Source organism: Scophthalmus maximus, chromosome 6 (genome assembly GCF_022379125.1).
Source record: "Scophthalmus maximus strain ysfricsl-2021 chromosome 6, ASM2237912v1, whole genome shotgun sequence".
Classification (NCBI taxonomy): Eukaryota; Metazoa; Chordata; class Actinopteri; order Pleuronectiformes; family Scophthalmidae; genus Scophthalmus; species Scophthalmus maximus.
Genome location: NC_061520.1, coordinates 12,596,826 through 12,622,363, shown reverse-complemented (window position 1 = coordinate 12,622,363; position 25,538 = coordinate 12,596,826). Strand labels below are relative to the sequence as shown.

The following is a 25,538-nucleotide window of genomic DNA, read 5'->3' as shown; positions in this document are numbered from 1 at the left end:
GCCACCTTGCTGATTTCATAACACTGCAAAAGAAAAAAGTAAAGCCTGGCATGTATGGTCAGTTGTGGGCTGCTTAGTTCATATGGTACATACATAAACAAGGAAATGGTCTGATAAAATAAATAATGTGTTTGTCTTTAGTCCTGCAAGATCCAAGATGTATTATGTCCTGTAAAAGTAATCTGTGTGTGTGTGTGTGTGTGTGTGCGTGTGTGTGTGTGCGCGTGTGCGTGTGTGTGTGTGTGTGCGGGTGTGTGTGTGTGCGTGTGTGCGGCTCCTCGTCATCCCCTCTCTCAGGATGGTTTCATTCACACACGGGATTAGACGTAATCCCGCAGTCAAAACGTCCATGCGCAAACAGAAGTGCGCGAGTCCGGCTCTGGGACGGTTCTGCGTCAATTCAGCGACCAAAACTAACGGATCCTCTCTACGATCAGTGGCGCTGATGGAATTAAAACGAGGTAAGATCTTCTTCTTCTTTTTCTAACAGTTTGTCTCTCAGAGGATGCGAAGGTTCGTCCGTCTGTCCCACTCTGTGTCCAGCCCCGTTTCAGCCCGCACAGGCTTCACCCGGCCTGTCCCGTTACAGACGAGCGACGCTCCTTTCAACGAAGGACAAATCAGAGAACGAGTAACTTTCACCATGGAGGCCTCTAGTTCTGCACGGAAATGACACGAGCAGCAGCGTGTGGCAGGATGGTCGCGGCTACAATGCGCTCTTGTCGCCCGGTGGGAATAAGAGCACCGTGTGCTGGCCCACTTGGCAGATGCCGTCCATCCCGGGCTGCTCTCATTCAGGTCGCAGTGCAGCTCCGCGGGGAGACGAGTCGAACTGAGTTGTCAGACGCGCCACTCGATCCTCCTCACGACGCTCCACTGAAACGAGCTCGGTGTTTCAGCTTTTCTCAGCAGGCAGTGTTATCCCTGGGCCTCTGTCACCAGTGGTGGAAAAGGGATTCAGATTGGTTGCACTTCAGAGAAAAGTACCGACATATGTTTATCCTATACTTAAAACTTTAAAATATAAACTGTAATATTTATATGCAATCATAAATCCAGGGTAAAGAAAGTGGAGGTTAAATATCAAAAGTAAAGTGCTATTCAGTAGATTCAATGAATTGTCATGGCTACTAAAATTGATAACAGTTAATAATTAATCATGTAAGCAGCATCGAATGGGCTCTGGGTTAACTTTTTTTTTTATCTTCAACAATGCTTCATAGTTTATAAAATAGTCATATGTTTATGTTAATAATCTTAATCGGCAAAATGACTTTGAATGAATAGCTACAACAAATAGGGGAGGGAATATTGCTTTTAAAATGTATTAGAGAAGAAATATTACGTGGCATAAAAAGTAAATAATTTAAAGTACGTGCGCAGCACATTCCACCACTCCCTCTCATTCATTCAACACCTGTAGATGTTCACAAACAAACTGTACTTTTAAAAACTTGAAATCAACGCTGCAGGCTTTTTTACTTTCATCTTGTTGCCACTTATTCCTGAAATGATTGATTAATGAATATAATGATATTGACCTCAAACATGTTGAGTTTTGATTCATTTGTCAGGTGCAGAAAAACAGGACGACTTGTCCCAGGATTGCACAGGATTATACTCGTCATCTTGTCCCACATTTTAAAATAATCATATGAATCCCGTTAGCAGACAACAAGGGTTAATCTTTTTTTTTTCCAATTTTAAAGCCTATAGCATAATACAGCACAGACACGGAATTTACTTGTGTTGTATGATTCTCATATGTTAAACTGACTCATGCATGTATTAAGAGTATAATGTTCTCACTGTATGATTTCAAACTGTCTTGCAGCTCCTAAGGATTCGGTGGCTGCTTGTTCCTCTGCACGACACACAAAGCTGGGAGTGGATGGAATAAACTGACCTGGTGCTTCGTCGTCAAAATACTGTACATATTATAATCGCAACATCCTCAACAACAATGCAATGGTGCACACATTAATGCCTTCTCCTCTCAGAGCCGAACGCACGCCCACACCAGTGCTGACCTGACATGACAGTGTGTGTATAGAGGACAGGATGTCTAAGTGTGAGCTGATCGAGCTGAAGGACCTCAGTCTGAATGATCCCATCGAGCTGGCTGCTCCTGCAGCCCGCACCGCTCCGCCGCCTGCGGTCGCAGGTCAGCCCTGCGCCTTCCGAGTCGTTCGTCTGGTTGGAGACAGCGTCATCATCGAGGCGCCCGGCCGTCAGACAGGACAGACGGGAGTGGGCCATGACTTCCAGCCCTACAGTCATGCTCATCTCACCTGGTGTGACCTGTGTGGAGAATTCCTCTGGGGTCTTTATAAGCAGAGTCTGCGCTGCACCAGTGAGTACCTTCTGCACATTCATCTTTTTCAATTTCTAGGGTATGATTGTGATTTTTTTCGGAAAGAACAAAACCAACAATAAATTACCAAAAAGTATTTTCTGTGTGGTCAAAGCCTTGCTCATTACTCGGTGACGTACAGCTCCACTGTCATCCAGAACTATTAAAAAAACACCAGTGAGCAACAATGTGGCTCACCAAGGGACCTGGTGTTGCAGGCCACAAAGAGGGAAATGTGGAAAATATTGAGACAAACAAAGACAGACATTGGTGGTTTTTGCCCATTTTTAATTGGAAAAGAAAAACATAGAATAACCACAGCTTTGTGCTTTAAGTGTGGCGTGTACATGGTATACATGTTTTTGACTCTGGGCATTGACCTAAAAAGAAAAAATCCGGCAACCAGCCACTAAGTCTTCATTGCATGCGACAGGATGACATACAGTCAGTGTGTCGGGCTGTTCCTGCCAAAGAGATTAATAATAGACATAATGTGAACCCCTGTTGTGGTTACTATGCAAAGATAACTGGTATGAACTTTAAATATTTTACCGCCCAATAAATGGCTGAATTTGAGATGATAAATAAAAAATATGTTTAAAATATATATATATATTTACATCAAAGACAGAAAAGAGAGAAAATCAACTCTGTTCCTCCATCTTACGCTCTCACATATTCTTCCCTTTCCAATTTCCAGTGTCGCCAGAATGCAGGATGCTCATGTTATTCTTTTCCAGTCATGAGAAACCTTTATCACAGAGTTTGAATCTTCAGGAAGGTCCGGCAAATGTCAAGTTTTCAGTGTGTGTCGGTACAGACAGCTCCTGGGAATGTCTTTGTTTATCTGTATCCTTTGACTCCGGGCGTTTCTGCGGCACGTCGAGAGCCCAGTCATGACAAAAGATATCAACTGTTGTAGCAATTAGAAACAAACCAGCGACAGAGTGACGCACCTATAATGAACATACCATTAAATAACTAACGCAGCCATTTTTACTTTGTTAAAAAGAAATAATGAAACAACAAAAATGGGGTGTGTTAAGTCAGTGGCATCATTGGTGTTCACATGGATGTATGTGGACAATGTAGAGCAAAGGTGTTGTGGAGTGAAATTAAAGCAAAGGCTACATGAAAGCAAAAAGGTGTTGGTGCTGGCAGGGAAGAGGAAGAGGAAGAGGAAGAGGAAGAGGAAGCCAGACAGGGATCTGGGGTTTTTATTTCCAGAATGGAGCATTGGGCCCAGGTGCGCCATGGTCTGTTTGGAGTTTCCAATCAGGTTTTCCAATCAGCCACTGAATCCAGCTCAGAGACAGCACAGTGAAGAACAACAACTGACAACAGGATGAACAGCATGTTGCTAATATAACAAATATGATGCTGAACACAATCCAGAGCGGAGGGTTTCACACCATGAGCAGCCAAAGCTTAAGCGAGGATGCAAAGTGTGCCGCCTCCAATGCTCTCTCTCTCTCTCTCTCTCTCTGTGTTTTTTTCTCATTTCATTTGTAGAGGGCTGTGATGTTCTCTGGTAAATCTTAATAAACATTGTTTTTTAAAAAATCAAATCTCTCTCGCTCTCTCAGACTGCAGTTACACTTGTCACCACCGCTGTCGACCCTTCATCCAACTGGACTGCAGCAGAGATGCAAGTTTGCTGACAGACCCGGCAGATTTCTCTGTCGACGCCATAGAGACAGACACAAATGTGGTGAGAAACAAAGCTATAACTACAGATTTTACCAGGAGTGCATTTTAGCAGAGAAGCAGTGGTCTTCTTTGTCTTTTTTATTTACCAAGAAAACTTAAATTGTGACTCAAAGATCAGCCGAGCAAAAATATTTGTTTAAGCAAAAAAACAACAACAATATGAACAGAGTCCTGCCTCTGTTCATATTGTTTAGGTGGGCAGGTCAAAACAGATGGAGACGACCAGACTGTCCACAGCTGTCCACTGTGTTTCAGTGGGACATGTGTCCTCGCAGATACCAAATTTATTACCTCTTCATTGTGGAGGCATCTATACAGAAAGTCATTTAGGAGAGAGCTGAGGGGAGGGGACGACTTAACAACTAAACGCAATAAAACAGATGTCGTTAACATAGACACTACTGAGGTCCATGGACCACCACAACCCACCAAATCATCAAATGTGTGCTTCAGTGTGTATCAACCCAAATGTTATGAATGTGCTTTGGCTCTAGTTGTGATTATTTTTCCATTAACATGTAATGTATCTCGAGCTGTTGAAAGAGTAAATGCTTCTGGCCGTGTTTAAGTCTTCAGGGAAGCTACAGCAAAATCCTTTTGGTGGAGTTAATACATGGATCGGTACAAGTAATAGGAGCAAGTGCAAATTAACTATACATATCAGTGAGGAGCATATTTATACTCTCACACATATCAACTGGAACATCAGGAAAATGTTTTTTAACTCGGGGTAATTTTAAGCAGCTCTCCCTGGGACTGGGCCGGCCCTTTAGATGTGTTTGTGAAGTTTTATTGTCGGGGAGGAGCAGATGGGAATGCTGGGGTTTAAAGGGCCGTCAGTGTGATCGGTTTTCTGCAGACAGACAAAGGAGAGCGGAGACATTTCAGAAACACAGATCTGAAGATCATTCTGAAATCCTCATTCCCTGCTCTCCCGAACTTCAGAGATGACCTGGGGGAACACATTCAGCAGTCCAGAGGACAGTGGCTCAGAGCTGGAAGTGTATTTCACTGCATATGCATCTTTCTTCCACAAGGTCAGAGGGTCAGCAGTGAGGCTATGGAGTAGTTCCTATGGGCACGTAGCAGTTTTCAGGTGATATTGATTCGTGGATGACGACATTGGGAAATTATAGATTAAGAGCTTATTTGTTGCATTTCTATTTCTGCTCTGTCACTTTCTCTTTCCCTCTTGACGCTCAGTTGTGAAGACAAACATTCTGCTGACATGATGTGGCCCATTTGCTGCTCTTTACTTTCCAGGATGAACAGATCGATTCGGGTAAGCAGGAGCTAAGTGTCGGGGAGATTCAACAGAAGGTTAAGGATTATAATGCTCAGATCAACAGCAATCTCTACATGATGGTTGTGAGTGACGAATACATCTTTTTTTTTCTCATTTTATGTTTAATTTTCTATAGTTGATATTGCATGAAACCATTTCACTCCGCATCTAATGCTGCACATCGATCTACTTTGCAGAATAAGGACGGGTTCTACACTGGTTTCATCAAGGTCCACTTTCAGTTAGTTCGACCGATCTCCCTTCCTCCTCCTCAGAGCCTGTGCTCGACACAAGAGGGACATCAGCAGGACAGACGGCTGGAACGGCGGACATCTTTCTACCTCCCCAAAGATACTGCAAAGCACCTGCACATAAGCTCCCAAACACGGGTACGGGAAGTCATCGGGGCGTTGCTCAACAAGTTCACCATGGTGGACAACCCAGCCAAGTTTTCCCTGTTCGAACGCACCGAGAGACAAAGTCAAGGTATGTTCTCAACATTGTGTGTTTACAGTCAAACAAAAAAGTGCCCTCGAGTATTGAATATTTTTTCCTCTCCCAATACATAGTGTATATGCGTAAACTGTCTGAGGATGAATGTCCCCTCTACTTACGCTTGTGTGCTGGCCCCAGTGAAAAAGTCCTGAGTCTGGTTCTAAAAGAAAATGAGACGGGGGAAGTCAATGTAAGTTTCCATTTGGCCCTGAGACTTAGGTCACATGATAACCCAGCTTCAATGTATTTTGACATGAAATATATGATTTATATAACTGCTGTTAATCTGAAATTACACTCCTCCACAGTGGGACGCATTTAGCTTTCCTGAGTTGTGCAACTTTCTGCGAATCCTGCAGAGGGAGGAAGAAGAGCATGTGCGTCAGATTGTGAGGCGTTACGCTGTTGCTAGAGACAAGATGAAGCAGGAGATGGCGAGGATTACTACTCCTGCTTGACTCCGAGTGATGCGACTGATCCCCACAATTAAACATGAAAAAGGAGCTTCTGCCACTGTCATGGATCACTTCCAAGGATCAATAAAAACAATTACAGCAATGGAAAAGGGAAGACCTCAGACAATTACATTATATTAAATTATGGTTATTAAAGAAGCAGGGATACTGCTGTTACATTTAATGAGAACCAGATAAAGACACTGCCACTTTTTGGGTAAGTTCAGCCACTGGATTTAACTGGATTTGCAAAAATGAACAAAAACATTAAATATTATACAAGACAATCCATTGCAGTTCTGTCTTGAACAACTATGCTGCTCAATTAGATTATTTATAGTGGTGTTGAAGACACATTTGTGTTTTTTATTCTTGTCATTTTATGAGACATTTAGTTTCCTTTACTGTTTTTTAGACTTTTTTTAAATTCTGGCACTTTATATAAACCTGTGAAATAGATCTGGATGTGTTAAAATGTGAAACAATGTGTTTAAATTCTAACAATCTAATAAACTGATGGTAATAAATTGTGGTTAATCTGTTGTCGTTGCTGTGAATGTTTGTAAACTTCACATGGAAAGGTTTGATGAAGTTTGTTGTGGTAGCAGGTTTTATGGCCAATGTATGTGGACTCTGGAACGTTGAATTCAAATGTAAGTACTAACCATCGTATATGTGCTGTGATAACATGTGTGCATTCTTCTATTTAGGCCTTTCGCAAGGTTTTCATACTTGGCTGCAGCAATTTGATGTCAGTTGGCCACAAGATTAGTATGAGCAGGCTCTGGTTTTGCATGTTAAGGCCCCGGTTTATAGTGTTTGCTCAAACTCACCCTGAAGGTGTCTTCTTTATGGAGCAAGCTTTGTGTGACCTTTTGCTATGCAACTGGAATCCTATTATTGTGTTCTACAGCTTTAGGTTTTCCCTTTAATCGTATCACAAACCAGGAATAACAGCAAAGGGGCATTTGTATGACTTGATACTTTTGAAAACGTGTCACAAGTATCATGTCATCATCACATGTTGACTGATCAGGAAGGCCATCTCCGTCCTGGGAAGCCCCGTGGACACAGTGCAGGTGGTGGGTGAGAGGAGGATGATAGCAGAGCTATCATCAGTGGCAGACAACGACTCCCACCCCATGCAGGACACTGTCTCTGCACCGAACAGCTCCTTCAGCGACCGGATCCTTCACCCCAAGTGTGTGAAGGAGCGTTATCGCAGGTCCTTCCTTCCTGCGGCTCTGAGACTGTACAACCAGCACTGCTCTCAATAGAACACACACAGGACATTCAATGGCACACTTAAAGTGCAATAACCAACTGTGCAATATTTATATTCAGTCTCCATGTGCAACTATTGCTACTCCTCTGTATATAGTATTTATATACTTTTTTTAATTTAATGTTACTATTTCGTTAATTTTTTGTCCACTTTGCTGCTGTCATGCCCAAATTTCCCATTGTGGGACGAATAAAGGTTCGTCTTATCTTATCGCAAGTAAAGTCGCTGCAGTCCCCCTCCTGTCCGCGAGGTGGCGACAGCTCGACGTGTTTCTTCCGCAGCCGACGGCAGAAAGAAACGCAGAGGAACAACGTGTCACGTTAGCATAAACACATAGCATAGCCGCCCATTATTCAGTGTGTGTTGCGAGGTGTGCGCTTGTGCTCGACTAACATCCCGACAGGACACGATTCGTCGAGAGAGATATCCTCCCCAGCGACGACGCCACTGCGGGGTATGTTTCCAACTGAGCCGAGGCGACGGACGCTGGCGCAGGCGACCAGCTACCGTTAGCCCCTGGCAACGTCAGTGTGCGTTGTTTTAATCAGCGGACGGAAACATGTTGACCTCGCTAATGTTACAGACGTGGTGCCAGTCGTCTTCATCCGATGTTAGTGTGAGCAGCCGGGACGTCAAGTGACACGGCGGCTACGTAACCCTCCGCGTTGGGACGGATGCTGCACGGTGCCGTCGGCCCGGGTTAGCTAGCCCAGTTAGCTGAGCCTCTCCTTGGCAACCTGCAGTGACCGAGCCCTCTGGACCCCCAAGCGTCTTGAGTGGACTTTGTTAATTAGAGTATTCACTTGTACCGAATGATCGGCATGACACCGCGAGCAGACACGCGACGTGTGCGGGGCTGTGTTGACGTCGTGTGGTGTGGTTGCACTGTCATGCTCCATTCAGACATATGGAGTCAGGGCATGTGGATCACAACCCAACTGTCTTACTAATGAGCAGGTATAACTAGAACAACTTCCCTTTGCGTGTGCAATAGGTTTTATCTTTAATCAATCAGTTTCATTGTGTTGCCGCTTATGTTGTTCTCTTAAAACAAGTCTCTCTTCATCTCTCCTTCTTAAATTAAAAATAGAAAGTTAAATCATTTTGGTCATGTTCAAAATATGTTGGGGGAGAAACTAACCTTACGTAGCCTTTCCCGTGTTGCACCCTGAAGGTCACGTTCCATCCGGTACAGTGACACTGTACCACCGCTGGCAGTCCTGTGACCCGAGAAAATAATGTGCTGCAGCTGAAGATGGGTGGCAGCGGCTCCAAGTCCAAAGGATTTTGGCCTTTCTCGGGCTCCGGCAGTGTGGACGACCCGACCAAAGATGGAAACGAGCAGCCACTGGCGAGAGTTCGAAGTTTCCTGGGCGCGACACCTTTTGTGTTAACAAGACGAAGGTAAGTAATCGCATTTGGATCGTGAAATCATCTCCATGAGATATTATTCAAGTGTTATAGCTGACTGATATTGGTTGATTCCCGTATCATTTTGCCTCATAACACAAAGACTGATATTGATATTTATCTAAAGTAAAAATGAACAACTTTGCTTGCTGTTTTCAGTTATTCATTTTGAGTTTATACTTTTTAGATTAATTCAATGCAGATGTGCTGTTGCGTACAGTACATCCTTCAAACATCAGCCCCAACCTTTTTTAAAAAGATGCACTATTGGGTTGAAATATGTGTACGAAGAAGGCTGTTGGAATAAGTCTTGTCAGATTTGTTTACATTGGACATTAAAAACAACAGAAGTTTGTGCTTTACAATCGTTGCGATTGAAAGCAACTCAAGCATGAAAAAACAAACCGTAAAGACTGAGTGCAATGGTAGAAACAACATCTGTGCAAAGAAAAAGCACAGCAAAAAAGACATAAATACAATAAAATAATGATGAGCTTTAACATGAAGGATGAATTTACCTCAAGATTTAAAAGGTAGAATTAGATTTATAATAATAATCATTAGTGGACAAGACCTGATGTGGAAAAAGAGACCCAACCCTGTTCCACAGAAAAAACAAATGTTGTTGTCTCTGCTGGTGTAGCTGATCTGTTGTGGTCTTTGCACTCCCCTTATCGCTATTGTACTATCTCCATACTCGTGCCTGACCTCTGTTAGTGCACCACACACTCTAACCTTTCAAAAACAGCATTTAACCCACAGGAAAACAGCTGACTGTCTGACAGGGCCATGGCATAAGCAAACTAAGCAGTCGGTTGTGTTTTTCTTTCATTTCTCACAGGCTCGTGGGCCTAAAAATACATGTGTATATTTGAGTGGCTCACATTGACCAACTCTATTTTAGTGTAAAACCAAATATAGTATGTGCGGACAAATGAATCAGATATTCATATATATATATATATATATATATATATATGTAAAATAAAATGACTTTCTTGTAGAATTGCAGAGCCTTGACTCAGTTTTATTTAATAACTGTAGTTTCTGCATGTCCTGGAGATTTAAATACACTCGAGGCATATCATGCATATGGATCATCAAGTTTTCTTCTCTGCTGCAGCTCTTTGTTCTATGATGAAGATGGCGACTTGGCCCACGAGTTCTATGAAGAGACAATTGTGACGAAGAATGGGCGTAAAAAGGCCAAACTGAAAAGGATTCACAAAAACCTAACACCTCAGGTGAGAGAATTATTCATGTAAACTTGACTCACCTGCACCAATTCTCTGTGTTATTACTCTAGATAATGTTGATCTCTCTTGTTTGTTTCCAGGGAATTATAAAGCTGGACCACCCGTGCATCCATGTAGATTTCCCAGTTGTCCTCTGTGAAGCCTGACAATGTCTGAGGATCGTCTCAGACTCTCGCCACTGTGTCAACTCCGTCCCGTGGTTTCCCCCTCAGCTGGAAGCCTGAACCACTTTTTAAAATGACATGATCTCTTGATATTTTTGATGCTCTTACATGGACAGGCAGCCGTGATGATGCTAAGCCTCTGCATGTGATCCTTTGGCTCGTGTGCAGACACAGAATAGGTCACAAGTGGGGATTATAGAAGGATGCCAAGTTGGCAAAACCTACTCAGTTTACAGACCATGGTTTGTGTGCATGTACGTGTGAATATGTGTGCAGACGCAGGAGGAAATGTGACACTCCTGAATTTGTTGCGGCAGATTGTTTTCTGGTTTGATTCACTGAACTCTAGAAAGATATTTCTCTTGTCACGGTCATATATATATATAGAGAGAGAGAGAGAGAGAGCAGGAACGTTCAGGTGCACACAGTAGTTTTTTTGACCCCATCATGACTTGCGTTATTATGCATGGAACAGGATTTGCTTATCAGTAACATCCAAAGGAGTTGACAATCAGTGGCCCACAAAATCTGAAGTGGATTAACGTCTTATTATCATGTTAGATGGACTGGCTTCATTGACCTCCGAGCCTCACGTGTACACCGCAGCAGTCAGTTTAGTGAGAGATCTTGTTGTTTTCTTTGCTGCTTTGGCATATTATGTCTCACTTTTAATTTATTATAACTGTTTTTTAAATTACAAATTGAAATGGTGAACTGTCTCATGGTCCTTTTCTTTAAAATCTCTATACATATACATACATAACTCAACAACATATTAAAGTGCATTCACTTAACAAATCATCAAGATAACGGGGAGGGGCAGGCAGGAAATCTATGGATATACTTTAAACTCCTTGCCTATAATAATTCCATTGAAATTATCTGGATTTAATGTTGCAGGTGAAGATTATAGTTATAATATACACCAGGCTGTAGCTGCCTGAGGACACAAAGTCATGGGGGATTTTTTTTCTAAAGGGAATTAAAGAGTTTAAGCAACAACCAGGAGAGAGTTCACATACCTCAACATCAAAAACACACAATTGGCTGATTACAGCAAAAAATATGCAATTGTTTGACCAACTATTAAGTCCACCCCTAAATTTCTTCGGGGTAATACTGCCATATACTGCTTGGCCACCTGTCATCACAAGACTGAAGCTTCATACCCGCTTCCAGGGTTTTCGGCCTGGAAGTCTGGAGACATTTAAAGACATCAATCAGCTACTTTTGAGGGAAGAGTAAATCCTGCCTAATAGAAACCATATTTAGCTGTTTAATCATATCAGGTATTAAAGAGTACGTCAAGTTCCAGAGGATCAATATTTGAAAGGTGTGTACAAAGTTTTAAGGGTATGGAATGTTAGTGAACATATTTTTTCTTCTGCAGCCTATATTAGTAGTACCTCTGTCTGGAGTTTTGTTTATGGGACATGGGTTATTTGTAATACAAACTGAAATGAAGGATGTTTCTGGAGGGAATCTCTGGAAATCATTTTACATAACAATTATTTGAACCCACTAATGAGAGTCTTTTGTAACGGCAGGTGATTCAGCTTTTTGTCAAAGGTTGTACACTCAGAACTGAACTGACAGGACCTGTGTACAGCCACGTAGTGGAAGTAATGCTCCAGACCTCCATCTGCAGAGGAAATTGCAAAGTCCAAACATTGTTTGGAGGTGAATTGTGTGTATGTGTGTCCGTCAATGAGGTGTAGATGAAGGTAAGCAAGAGGTGAAGGCCATCAATAAAGTCCCAATGTGAAAGGGGTTTCTGTAAAGCTGTCCCTGATATTGTTCCCCATAGAGGATGAAAAAAGGACTGTGCCAAAATCCACTCCACTTTATTGCTCCCGTGAAATGAATTTACTCTGCACCCAGTCCTCTGGGTGAATTCCTTTTTAAAATTGAGTCTTAAGGAGACATGGCTGTACAATTACTTTTTGTTGTTTACTTTCACAAAACTGTAATAATATGCAAGGCCATGAGGTGAGTTGCAGTACGAGGGCTTAAGGGAAAGATTTGACTCAGCAAACCGCCCATGGTTCGGCTTTGCTGACAAATATCTGAGCACATTTGGAGACGTGAAACTGCCAAGTAAGGTATTTTTCACAAAGACCATCGCAATCTTTTACCTTATTATAAGCGAGAATGTGTGAATTATTTTACATTCTTTCAAAGCATGCCATGTCAAAACAACAGAAGAGAAACCAACAGTAACTTGGCTGACATACCCTCTATGAAGTTGAGTCATGTTTAAATATCTGCTTTATCAGTATATAAGCAACTAAAAGTGTTTTCTTTGTCACAGGTTCAAACAGACATCTCACAAAAGAACATTTGAAGGTTTTCATTTTCTCGCCAAGGGTTCATGACCCCATTTAGTTTAACAGAAGGTTATCAATAAGCTTTGTTTACCCTCGTAGCCATTTATCTATGAATTAACCTGACATTTCCCACCCAGCGCTGCAGGCAGCTGAGTTAAGTTAAACCTGTGTTAGAACCAGTGTACAATGGGAAAAAAGCAGCAGTAGATGTGTATGTTGCTGTCACAGCTAAACTGGAATAATGCACAACAAAATTTTACTTTTTAAAACACAGAAATTAGTATACTCAGAAAATATTCGGAATGGGTTTCTGAAGCTATTACAGCATATTCCAAGCAATACATCTGCCAGATTTCCTGCATCCTATTAGAAATAGTTTCAAATGCTTTTATTTAAGTCATGGTATGTCATCTATTTACTGAGCTTTCAAAGTCTTAATTTGAGGTGTAACTTGTAAAACAGCAATAAAGCCAGATACTTATACACTTGTGTTTCGTGTGCTCTGTCAAGACAACAAAGCAATGCACTTTGAAACTCTTTCTATTCAAAAGAAAGGGTTGGCAGTGTAGTGAGGTCTTTTACACACGTGTTTGTAAAATAGAGTTCAAACAGGGGTGGAGTGTCCTGCATATAAGTACAAGTCAGTGGTGGATTCCAACACAGCATGACTAACTGCTTCAGTCTCCTCCTGAGATAATGGAGCAGAAGAACAAGCTTTACCTGCGTGCATCCTGATCTTGATCAACAACAACAGCCTGATTGATCTACTTTCATCTGGAGAGCAGAGAGGAAGAGGTTGCTGGTAAGATGCATTATTTGGACACATCAGATTAAAAAACAAGAATTTTACCATTTTCTTTATAACTTATTAAAATAACTTAGTCGTCCAAAATCCATATTTAGAGCTAATATTCAAGCTCAAATGTCTAGTAGATTAGGTGCCAGCAACATTTAAGACAAATTGACTCTCCTTGAGATTTTGCATTTTTGTAACAAATGTTTTCTTCAGATATAGATTATATGTATAGATTTTGAAGATTGAATTGCCAGACACTGTATTGAATACTAATGATATACTGAAGACTTGCACTGCCTCAAACGGCAGTAAAAGCCTACTCACACATCAATGCATCAATAACAATAATCCTATAATATAATACATGTGCAAATGTTACGCGACACCATTAAATCCACCTTTTTTCCTGAATGAGTACTTTTACATTTGATTTGACATTTTTCTGACAAATTTGTCATTTGAAATTTCACTTAGATAATCTTTTTAACACAGGACTTTTACTTGTGATGGAGTAATTATGTGGTTACTTTTGCTTAAGGAAAAAGAGCTTGTGCTTCTTCCACCCTGAGTGTCTAGAGCTCCATTCACTCTTTTAGACAAGACAAACACTTTTTTTTTTTTTTTACAGTGAGACAACATAGGAAGTAACTTATTTATTTAGTTTTTACAAAACAATTTTTCACTAAACGAACAACATGGGACTTAAATAAATAACAAATGAGAAACAATTGCAACTGTATGGATGCATGATAAGCAATAGAAAAAGGAGACATGAAAATTGGGATATTGTAAATTATTTAAAAAAATAATTAATCCTGGGAATTACCTTTTAAATTAAAAAAATTAAATACAATTTATTTGATACATTTATTGACACAAACAGGAAGAATTCAACGTAATCACATTTACAGATGAGCAAACTCAAAGACAAATGGAATAATATTAATATAATTAAAAGAAAATAAACAAAGGAAACATGCCAGGGGTAACGTTAACCTTCAACAGTGTGTGGAGAACAGTCCACTGTGGTCTTTACTAGGGGGGGGGGGGGGGCAGCGACACTGGGATGCAATTACCCCCCCAAATTTCAGCCATATGGAGATATGATCTTGTGAAGTGTAAAGTACTAAAAATATTATAGTGCAGCCTCAAGTTTTGTTGTTACAAAAGACAAAAAAACTAAACAAATCGTGTCTGTGATAAATCGTCACCCCCTCGGTGTGTACCTCGATGCTCTGCGCTGTTGTTGCTCAACGCTCGCAGCCTCCACCGCCGCTGCGCTGCAGACTTCCGGTTAGCACCTGGCTCGTGAGGCTGGCGCTCGCGAACATGGATTGAGCGGTCCGCGACTGTTACTCCTCACATGGCAGGGTCGTGGAGGAGTCATTCATCTGACGGTTACATGAGTGGAGTCACCCCGCGTCGTCGCCTCCATCGGAACAGGTCAGACGGGACCGGAAGTGGGGGAAACATGCCGCTAGCTAACTTAGCACGAGTTGTCAGTTTCAATGAAACTTTGGAGCGAGTTCGGTGAAGTCATGTCAACCTGGCGCGTGGACGTGAGAGGATTCAAGTCATCTGAGATAGAAACCACCAAAGCTTTATATTTTACTCGAACCAACATTCATTTCCCTAAAATGATTTCTAAAGCAACATGATTGATGGAACTTCAGTCAAACAGGAAGCTGACGACGACTAAAGCGTATGTGGTAATACTTGTAACGTATTACACTGTAACGTACCATGTTTATAGATGACCTTATTTTCGAAAGGCTTTTAAAACCCTTACTTACTACTTCTTAGTACACCTGCAAGTCAGTATATTAATATTATTATTATTATTATTATCAGATTGGATCATTTTCACAGATTTAATATTCATGTCATCTTTAGAAAAGTGCTCTGGATCATCTGTGGGAAATGCATGGAACAAATTTGTGGCTTTTGATTTCTGCAGAATTGAATAAAACTGCTTTTGTTTGTTTTTCTGTAGAGAAAGAACAGAGAAGGTGAGAGGTGACCATGGAGGCTGTGGTTCACTCCGTCTCCGCCGCAGCTGGTCAGCTGCCCTGGTTGCTTCTGACTCTGTTTACGTTCTGGACAGTCCTGTGTTCAGCCGACTTAAAGCAGACAAGATGGCCATTATATTCCCAGAAGCCCGTTGTGCTCGTCTGGAACGCCCCAACGCAGGAGTGTGCTCCGCGACATCGCGTGACTCTATCTCTAGACCAGTTTGACATTGTGGCATCCCCAAATGAGGGCTTTGTTCGGCAGAATCTCACAATTTTCTACAAGGAGCGCCTCGGGTTGTATCCGTACTACAAGCGTGATGGCACAGCAGTGAACGGCGGCCTTCCGCAGCTCGCCAGCCTCACGCAGCACTATGAGAAAATGCCTGGAGGTGTGCAGAAATACATCCGAGAGCCAGAGGCAAAAGGCCTGGCTGTCATTGACTGGGAGGAGTGGCGCCCACTGTGGATCCGAAATTGGGATATTAAAGATATTTATCGCGTTAAATCCTGTGAAATGGTGGCCAAGAAGAATCCCAAGTGGACCCCAGAACAAGTGGCGCGAGTTGCAAAGCAGGAATTTGAGCTATCGGCTCGCAAGTTCATGCTCGAGACTCTGAAGTTCGCTAAGAATCTGAGGCCCAATCAGCTGTGGGGCTTCTACCTGTTTCCAGATTGTTACAACCATGACTACAGGATGGAACTGAAGAACTACACAGGCCGCTGCCCTTCGTTGGAGATGGCCCGCAATGATCAACTGAACTGGTTGTGGATGGAATGTACAGCTTTCTTCCCGTCTATATACATGGATCCTGCACTGCACTCTTCAAATAATGGGCGTCTGTTTGTCCGAAACCGGGTGAAAGAGGCAATGCGCCTGGCATCTGTTGGAAATGGATTAGCAAACCCTGTTTTTGTTTATACCCGACCCACCTACATGAATCAGATGACACTCCTAACTGAGGTTCGTTCGCTAAAGTAACAATTTATTATGCACATGAGGCTTATACAGTCATTGCTTGTTATCCATCGTTTCCCTGCCTCACTTTTCTCTTGTGCTCATTGTGTGGTACACGACTGAACTGTGCCTGTGAATGTTTTTTAGGCAGATCTGGTTTCCACCATTGGCGAGAGTGTTGCACTTGGAGCTGCAGGTGTAATCTTCTGGGGGGACACCTCCTATGCAAGCAACGATGTAAGCGCTACACCTACACCAGCTCAAACAGAAATGTCAACATTGGATGCACTATACCAGATTATAGCTACAAGCTAATTTGCTTATGTTTGATACTGAATAGCCTTGTGTTTAAAGATTGGGGTTACACCTCTGACTGTGGTAGGGTAGGTTGTGGTTCGCTTCCCGGCTAGGGAATTGCTAAAATCCGGTGTTGGCCCTTAGGCAAGGCCCTTAATGCTACCTGTGATACGAGTCAAGAAAAAAATCGCTTTGCACAAAAGCGTCAGCAAATTGAATGTAATGTAAAATTAGTTTCTTTCTCCTGCAGGACAGCTGTTCCATCCTAAATAAGTATCTCCAGGGACTGCTGGGCCAGTACCTGCTCAATGTGTCTACGGCAGCAGAGCACTGCAGCCAGGTGGTGTGTAAATCCCACGGCCGCTGTCTTCGCAGATTACCAGACAGGGATGTGTACCTACACCTCAGCCCCTCAACACACAGCATCACCAGTCAGGGTGGCCAGCTGAAGGTTACAGGAGTGCCTGGACAAGCCGAGCTTACACTCTACCGCACACACTTCCAGTGCCAGTGCTACCATGGGTACAGGGGTGAGGCTTGTGCTCAGAAAGAAAAAGGGCAGAATAGAGCCTCCTCTGTTTTAGGGACCTGGCCTCTTTGCCTCTTACTCCCACTAGGACTCCTCACTCTGCTACACTGAGGAAACACAGAAGCCCAAATTGTTATCCGCCTTTGTCAGCTCTGAAAAGGACAGTTCATACCTCTCGATGCGCAAGTGGTAGGTTACTGTGCATAGTGATGCATTGACAGCAGAAGGCATGAAGTACTGTAATCTGCCATCTCCCGGTACGACAGGACATTTTTAATCCAAGCACATAGGACCATCTAAAAGAGGTGACAAGCTGCACTGGGAGTTCTCCAGCCTCAGGACCACCTCCCCGAACTAATGTCCATCTATCAATTTCTCACCTGATTATTGACTTACATGAATTTATGTCAAAAATCAAATCTATCTCTTGAAGGCTTTCCCCATATCCCATGCTGTCCCTGGCCTCCAGATTGGACTGTCCCTGCAGAGGAATGATTCATGAAAAAAAAGACACCTTTTTTATCTATCTGTTTATTTTTAAGGACAAAACAGTGGAACAACTTCATGCCTAAGCAAAGGTGTGGCAGGAAGGTACATTTCATTAACATACAGTATTTATTAGTTGTTGGTAGGTTCTGACAGTCATACTTTTAAGTATTTTGATAAGGAATAGTTTCACAACACTGCCTAATGGTTTGATTCTGTTGATGAATCTAGCTGTCAAGTGTGATGACCTAAAGCCTTCTGACTAACTTATAAAAAGTGCATTATGCAAGAAGGTGATACGTTATCACAAATGCATTACAAAATCGTTGGTTTATAAAAACAACTTGTTTTTCCGTTCAGAATTGTGCCTTAACTGGGCTATAAAGTGCTCTTATGCTTTTGTTTAAAGGTTGTGATTATTGAGGTTTGTGCTTTGGCGCAGTAGCGTTCATCTCAGCCCACTTTGGGCATAATTCAGTTAAGTCAGTTTTCTATTAATAAGGAAAATGTGTATAAAAGGTGGCTTGACTGATCGGTATTTCACTGAAAAGAGGCTACATTAAAAATAAGTTAGACTTCAGCTTCCAGGTGATGTAATTTACCTAAGTTTTGTTAATTTCTTGAAAGCAGACAAAAGTTTTATCAGATACAAGTAGTATCATGTTAAAATATGTTTATTTTCCATTATATAATGTCTGGGCCTCAATTCTTCAGTAAGCAAGTAAGGGATTTTTTGTTTGTTTATACTAATAAGAAAATTGATTAATGTATGGTTATCAGAATTTTTTTTTATACACAGAAATATTTTTACCTGCTTCAGATATACAGTATTGTTTGGAGCCCATGCACAATAACCAGTTTTATTTTGTCTAGTGTGTAACTTGACACTCCAGGTTTCGTCCAGTGACACTGTTGATAGAAACTACTGTAGGTACATCTTCAGACTAGTAAATATATTTGCTAATTAAAACTAGCTCAGCAGTTTCATATTTATAAAGTAGTGTTTTTGTATTTATTCTGTATGGCAGTGCTCAAAGAAGAAGTTAGGTACCCACATTTAGTGAGGAGGGAATAGTTTTTTTCAGTTTTCACAAACCAGAACATGGAGAACCACAGAACCAGTATTGCAATAGAACGTTTTATATATGCTGGAAATTCTGCACTTTAACAAATTTTCTGTTGAAATGAATGTGGTTTTATTTCTTGTGCATGAGGGGAAATTATGTTATTTTGCTGGTTACAGAAGCTTGTAGCTATGCAGGCGGTCCATCATTAAGATGTGTTGGCTGTGAATCTTAACTTTCATTGGTCATTAACTCTGTTGCAGTGTAAAAAAGTAATCTAATGATTCATTTGTAGTTATCTTTACACATGATGTGTAAGAAAAGAGTGCTTAACACAGTAATCGGTATTAAAACAGTAACACCTTTTTTGATATTTATGATTTTCCCCACAGTCAGACAGACAAGTTAATGTCATGGATATCTTTTTACATTTCAATATGAGGTTATCAACCAAATTTTACTCGGATAGTGTTTGAATTTGCACTAATAATCTTTTCTTATACCGGCGACTACAGATTATGATTCAAACATTTGAACATAAACCTGTCAGAATGATACAATATCTTTTTAGTTACTGAAAGAGGCAGACACTGGTCTGGGCGTTTTAAGACTCATTTAGAATTATCTTAAGAATATCCTTTTAATGTCATTCAAACTCTTCTTGTTTATATCATTGAAATCATATCATGAAATAATATCAAATTATGATGATCAAATGTCCTGTTAGGTGGTTCGGGCGTCTGATTAGGACGCCTCCTGGGCACCTTCCACTGGTGATTTTTCAAGGCATTGCCCAACCGAGCAGAGGGGGGGGGTAGACCCAGAACTTGCTGGAGGGATTATATTTCCCATCTACCCTGGCTGGGAATTCCGTGGCACTGCTGAGGAGAGGAATGTCTGGAACACCCTGCTTAGTCTGCTGCCACCGTGACCCGACCTTTAATGAGTGCAACCAAATTGATGGATGGGGTATTAGACCAAGAATTTCTAAAATGTTTTGAGATATTATGATGTAAAGGTACTCGCAACATTGTGTACTGTATGTGTGTTTTTATGTTAAACACAACATCTTGTTCTTTCTACATCTTTGATTTCAGATTCCACCTCCAACTCTCTATTGTAGAAGCAGTGTTGTCTAATTTTTAATGAGGAAATTGCCTTATTTCTAAAAGCCTTATTTTGCCAAAGTGTATCAATGTTATTGTTTGAAACCAAAGTGGAGAAAAATCAAATGTTTTTTTACTGAGAAGCATTTTCATATTCACCTTTTACACAAAGTTTTCAATATTAAAAAAGATTTAGACTTTTATTTTTTTGTCTTGTTTTTCCTATATTCCTGTGAACTGCAGTCTATTGCATATTTTTTACTAAGCATTATTCTGCTTTTTCAGCTCATACAACTGCTGCTGGGGTCTTTGAACTTTGGCCTGCAGAGGATTTCTCTTTGTACAAAAAAAAGAAAAATGTTTTTAAAGGGCTCAATCGTTATCAAATACGCTGTTGATTCAGTCTCACGTAAGCAATATTTAATACCAAAGATACAGTGGGGGACATAAGATATTAGACACTTCAAGCTGATACCAAAGTATGTAGATATTAAAGATAAAGATAAGAAAGTAAAAACAAAAAGCAAATGTCATGAGGCTTGGGTGTTGTATTGCAATAATGATAATAATAATCGTTATTCTGATGATTATTATTGCTGCTGCCGCCGCTGCAGTTGTTGTTGTTGTTGACCTATTACAGCCTCGACCCAAGAAGGAAATGACGCGCAATGCATAACTTGTGGTTCTGTGCAGCTTGAAATGTGCTCCGACGGGGAACAGGCGCTTTTCAGACCGTTGCAGATCTGAAATAGAGCCGACACATACTCAACCGAGTCTCCGTGTAGTCGTCGACCGTCTCGCGTGACAGTGTTCATCTGGACTTTATTTCAGGCAGCGTCGCAGCTCAAGGCACACCGACGGCTCGTGTTGTTGTGTTTAAGATAAAACAAATGCGTCAGACACACGTTTGTCCTGCTCAGTTTGTACAGCTAGCTCCCAGCGGCAGCAGCAGCAGCAGCAGCATCGACCCCTCCAGCAGCATCATCTGCCCTCCAGCAGCATCATCATCTGCCCTCCAGCAGCATCATCTGCCCTCCAGCAGCAGCATCATCTGCCCTCCAGCAGCATCATCTGCCCTCCAGCAGCATCATCTGCCCTCCAGCAGCATCATCTGCCCCGACATGACGCTGAGGCGAGCGGCCTCGTCCTCCTGCCAGTGATCGTGTTCGCGTGTCTTCTCTGCGTCGGTACGTTTCTCCTCCTCAACGCATCTCGTCTCCCACAGCGACAGACCGGACCGAGATGTGACCGGAATGACGCTCATCGTGGCTCCTGCGTTCCCCTGACTTATTACCTTCGGGGCTGTTTTGTCTCTTAGATCGTTTCTGTTTCCCCGCACAGCCGCCTGAAGTGCAAACTGTCGCCTAACTGTTCTCAACAAACTAATCATCTGATGTTGGGATGCACTGCTCTTCTCATCCTGACAGGGAATCACTGACCGCTGGGAGGCAGGTGGTGTGTGTGTGTGTGTGTGTGTGTGTGTGGGTGTGTGTGGTCGTTTTGACCATAACACTGTCCAGAGATGACTGTACCTGCACATATTTCTTTCTGAGCTGCGCACACATTGTAGATTTTGCCATTATTCCTTATGTGCTATGATACAATTTTACACCATTGAGTCCATTGCTGACATCTGGAGATTTGGCAACTTCAGTTTACACAAAGCTTCTGCTCCAGTTCCGTGTATCTGTGTTGGCGAGTGTCTCAATGTAGAATGATGGATAACACTATGAAAGTAAGAAATGTTGTAAAGACAGTGTCACAAGTGGAACTTATTGGATGTACATACGCTCACTGTCCATCAAATAGAGATGCTGCATGACTAGAATCTATCTGGTCTCAGTCAATGCACTGTCTACCACCTTTCCTAGGATTCTCCCCTCGACAAAATGAACTTCTTGCGTAATCGTCTTGTTGTCCTGGGCCTGGTGCTGTTGGCCACGCTACTGCTGTACCTGCTGCTGCCGTCCATTCGCCAGGGCAGCATGGAGCCGTCTCTTGACGCTCAAAGGATGGGGCTGATGTCCACCCCTCCTCCTCCTCTTCCCACCATCAACGTGTCCGTTCGCACCGGACAGCTGCCCGGAGACCCACCGCTGTTCTTCAGGGAGGCTCTGCCGGTCGACGGGGCTGGACGACAGATTTTGCCGAGGTGAGCCGACAAAAGCGGAGACGTTTGCTGAAAATGTGCTTTGTCCTATTAGCTATTACTTTTAAACTTGTTATATGAGAGAGCGAACACATTTTACAGGATGTTCACTTTATGTTGTGACATGGGTGCATATAAACACAGGCACCGCTGCTAACCTTCAGCTCTAACATGCTATATTTGCCTGGTCTGTGCTTGTGATAAACATGTTAAGTTAAGTTACATGAAAATAAAATGATTCCTCCGTGTAGGCTGCAAGTTGTCCTTCTGCACGGCCAGGCCTTCACATCCAAAACCTGGGAGGAACTCGGCACAATGGCCCTGCTGGCAACTCATGGATATCAGGCGCTGGCCATGGACCTGCCAGGTACAACTGAAGTCCTATGGCACAGTATCAACACTTATCTTAGTGACTGCAATCATTTCACTATAAAACTGGCTTTTATCACTGTTATTTGTATTATTATAAGGTTTGGTACACAAATAGTGACATACCTCAAATTGAATTTCCCCAAAATTAGTACTCACAGCTACAAGGTGTTAACAAAATAGGATAACATTTTTATTTTGTGTTAGCAAGCTATCCCGTGAGTGTGAGCTGCATTCTTTTGGTTGTAAACAAAAAAAACCAACTGCAAAATCGCAATGCTTTTTAATGGATGGGGACTGGTAGAACAGGACATTATGTTTTTTCATTGCACAACTCAAGAATTTGGGTTGATGTAATAAACACATTTAGTTTGGATGAGCCAATAAGCGCTCAGTTCAGGGACAAGCTATGTCTGGTCAGGTTTTTGACCACTGAAGCAGCTAGTTGCTGCCATTTTGTTACGTTTGTTCCTGAATTGAATTGTTTGTATGTTGATGTTTAGACAAATGTTTGGGTTTAATGGACCTTGGCCACTACATAGTATATAGTATAAAATCCCACTGTGTTCAGAAGTTGGTGTGAATGGCTGTTTAGTCCCAAAATTGGAGCACACATTTTGTAATGATATATTTATAAAATTACCTTCTCTTTTTCGTTGGCAAATTCTTCCTCTTCTTGAAGGGTATGGAAAGTCCCCGGACTCAGAGGCTCTAAAGACTGACCAGAATCGAGTCGACCTCCTTTCAAGGTTCATGGAGTCTTTGGGGGTCCGGGCAGCTGTGCTTTTGAGTCCCTCCAAGAGTGGACTTTACTCCATCCCCTTCTTCATGAAGAACAACGCTCAACTCCACGGCTTCATCCCCATAGCACCAGTTGGTACTCGAAGTTACACTCCGCAGCAGTACCAAAGTATTCAGGTGAGGGACATGTACGTTATGGTGATCAAAATAGTGAAACAGGAAGAACAGAAATCAGGAAATTGTTACATTAGTTTTGGTTTATGTGAAGACACAAATTTCACTGGTGTTTTTCGTGACATCAGGGTTAACTTTTCATTTTTGCGTGAACAGTGTCTTCAGTGGGGAATTCATACGACGGAGACATAACCTGATCAATCCACTAGGGGGCTCTAGAACATGAATGAACCATGAGGCCTTATTGATCCACTGGTCGTCATAATCTCAGTGCCTTGTGTATGTAACATGCCCAATAAGTACAATTAAAAGTCAATTTTTTTTGTGGTAAAACAAATCTCCACAATGCCTTTGACTCACAGGCTTCTAGGGCCCTGAGGAATTTGGCAGTTGTTCATTTTGTCTAGCAATAAGCAATAATTATTTTCAAGCAATGATTATTTTCATTATCTAGATCTATCTAGGTCTATAGAATATCTGAAAAATAACTTACAATTTTTTGAGAGAAAAAACGTCCAAGGTGAGATTTTGACATTGGTTGTTTTGTCAAACTAACAGTTTAAACTCAAAGGTGAAAGCATCAAATCATCAAACTGAGAATCTTGAATGAAGACGTGTTTATTATTTTTACTAGAAAAATACATTTTATTTTATAAACAAACAAAAAAAACATTAAGAGAAAGTGGATATATTGCAAGTGCCATATTTCTGTTTCTAATGTCAGTCGGCTTTTATGCAACAAGTATGCACAAGAGAACAACAATTTAGCCAGTTTCAGAGGTAGTGGGAAGATTTTGGGTTAGGAAAGTGTGTATGTTTACAAAGCTGGTCTACGCATATGTGAAAATGTTTTTCTACACTGGTTAGTCCCCTCTTTGACTTCTCACTCCCGTTTGCTTCTCACTTCAGACTCCCACTCTGATTGTGTTTGGAGCCCTGGACACAAATCTGGGTGCCCAGTCCCACAAGAACCTCATACAACTACCAAATCACTTTGTGCTCAAGTTAGAGGGAGCTCGCCATGCCTGCTACATGGACAAACCCGGAGAATTTCACCAGGGATTGATCGACTTCCTCAGCAAACTGAAATGAGATGCGCAGAAGAGGAAGATGCGGTGGAAAGATATAAACAAGATGAGGAAAAATTTGAGATAAGAACTCTAAGCTGTGGTTAAGTGTGTTACAGTTTTGCTAAAAAATGACTAATATCAGCATCATTTTCATATAATCATAACCTGAAGATCATTGGCATTGGAGTAGGTTTCATTTCATGGAAAATGGCATGTAAATTTGTGTCCATAATTTTGCCCAAAAACATAAGACTACTTATTGCATCAGACTTGTATAGTGGTGAGTCTTTAGTTTCATGTGTTATGTGACTCTCTTTGCATGTAAAAACATGGAATGTGTTTGCTTCACAGTTACCCTTTTTGTAGGTGACATGTAGGTTACTGTAAATATGCAAAGTAGCAGGTGCCTGCATTTAAATTGCTTCTGGCAACCATTCCATCCTCCAGACAAACACATGCTGTTCTCAACAAAAGCTTATAGCATTGATGCACATTGTAATAAAAAAAAAGTAAGACAAAAGAAAAATAACTTGCATTTATTTGTATAAAGATGATAAAATCATATGTAATATATTTGCAATAAGTTTGGACAATCATGCAGAAAACAAATAAGAAGTCCATAGCTTAAAATAAAATCCCCAAAAATGTGTGTTTTGTATATTTCCTTTGGGAATTTAAGATTGTCATTTTACATACAAATATATGATCAGCTCATGAAATATGGTGCATTGCTATAGGTTGTACTTCTCCAAACTGTATAACTGTAAAACTGTATTAAAATTGACATGAACCCCCCCAATATATAGTTAAAAGAAGATTTTGAGTTTTAAGTTCAGGAGAAAACTACTGTACCTGTATTTCTGGCCTTGTAAAAACCTCTATATATGGTATATGGTAAAAAACATTGACAGCTCACTTATTTTTACACAAGCTTAGTTAGAGCACATAGTACCATAAAACACCATGGATACATAAACTAAATACTATAAAACACCAAGAACACAAAAAAACCCAGACTTGTATTCTTGTAACCAGGCTCAGCAGCAGATT

The 25,538-nt window shown here is 41.5% G+C and overlaps 4 protein-coding genes and 1 long non-coding RNA gene across 9 annotated transcripts; 4 read left to right on the top strand and 1 right to left on the bottom strand.

Annotated features, from left to right (window-relative positions):
- The first annotated feature begins 293 nt into the window (after positions 1-293).
- Positions 294-6,818, top strand: rassf1 (Ras association domain family member 1). Of its 3 annotated transcripts, none has more exons than XM_035630983.2 (8): positions 294-461; positions 1,835-1,909; positions 2,001-2,353; positions 3,940-4,064; positions 5,327-5,431; positions 5,546-5,834; positions 5,918-6,033; positions 6,152-6,818. In XM_035630983.2, the coding sequence occupies exons 3-8, from the start codon at positions 2,062-2,064 to the stop codon at positions 6,299-6,301; spliced, it is 1,077 nt and encodes a 358-aa protein (XP_035486876.2). In that variant the 5' UTR covers positions 294-461; positions 1,835-1,909; positions 2,001-2,061; the 3' UTR covers positions 6,302-6,818. The 3 variants fall into 3 exon arrangements, with proteins under 3 accessions (XP_035486876.2, XP_035486875.2, XP_035486873.2); XM_035630982.2 differs by having other exon boundaries at positions 1,835-1,930; XM_035630980.2 differs by having other exon boundaries at positions 1,835-2,353.
- Positions 5,553-8,526, bottom strand: LOC118309170. The gene is made up of 3 exons (XR_004793430.1): positions 8,151-8,526; positions 5,963-6,003; positions 5,553-5,803 (listed from the first exon to the last, which is right to left on the bottom strand). It is a non-coding gene; the product is annotated as an uncharacterized LOC118309170 (long non-coding RNA).
- On the top strand, positions 7,862-11,127 carry tusc2b (tumor suppressor 2, mitochondrial calcium regulator b). Its single transcript, XM_047332867.1, has 4 exons — positions 7,862-8,037; positions 8,741-8,987; positions 10,117-10,237; positions 10,330-11,127. Exons 2-4 carry the CDS (start codon positions 8,839-8,841, stop codon positions 10,393-10,395), a joined length of 336 nt encoding a protein of 111 aa, XP_047188823.1. The 5' UTR covers positions 7,862-8,037; positions 8,741-8,838; the 3' UTR covers positions 10,396-11,127.
- Positions 11,128-14,787: 3,660 nt separating this feature from the next.
- Positions 14,788-20,188, top strand: hyal2b (hyaluronidase 2b). Of its 2 annotated transcripts, none has more exons than XM_035632019.2 (4): positions 14,788-14,979; positions 15,530-16,509; positions 16,651-16,740; positions 17,051-20,188. In XM_035632019.2, the coding sequence occupies exons 2-4, from the start codon at positions 15,559-15,561 to the stop codon at positions 17,438-17,440; spliced, it is 1,431 nt and encodes a 476-aa protein (XP_035487912.2). In that variant the 5' UTR covers positions 14,788-14,979; positions 15,530-15,558; the 3' UTR covers positions 17,441-20,188. The 2 variants fall into 2 exon arrangements, with proteins under 2 accessions (XP_035487912.2, XP_035487913.2); XM_035632020.2 differs by lacking the exon at positions 14,788-14,979 and adding an exon at positions 14,989-15,238.
- A 504-nt stretch (positions 20,189-20,692) lies between these two features.
- On the top strand, positions 20,693-25,137 carry abhd14a (abhydrolase domain containing 14A). 2 transcript variants are annotated; one of them, XM_035631297.2, is made up of 6 exons: positions 20,693-21,172; positions 21,304-21,433; positions 21,857-22,137; positions 22,386-22,501; positions 23,186-23,421; positions 24,328-25,137. In XM_035631297.2, exons 3-6 carry the CDS (start codon positions 21,875-21,877, stop codon positions 24,508-24,510), a joined length of 798 nt encoding a protein of 265 aa, XP_035487190.1. In that variant the 5' UTR covers positions 20,693-21,172; positions 21,304-21,433; positions 21,857-21,874; the 3' UTR covers positions 24,511-25,137. The 2 variants fall into 2 exon arrangements, with proteins under 2 accessions (XP_035487190.1, XP_035487189.1); XM_035631296.2 differs by lacking the exon at positions 21,304-21,433.
- The last annotated feature ends 401 nt before the right edge of the window (positions 25,138-25,538 follow it).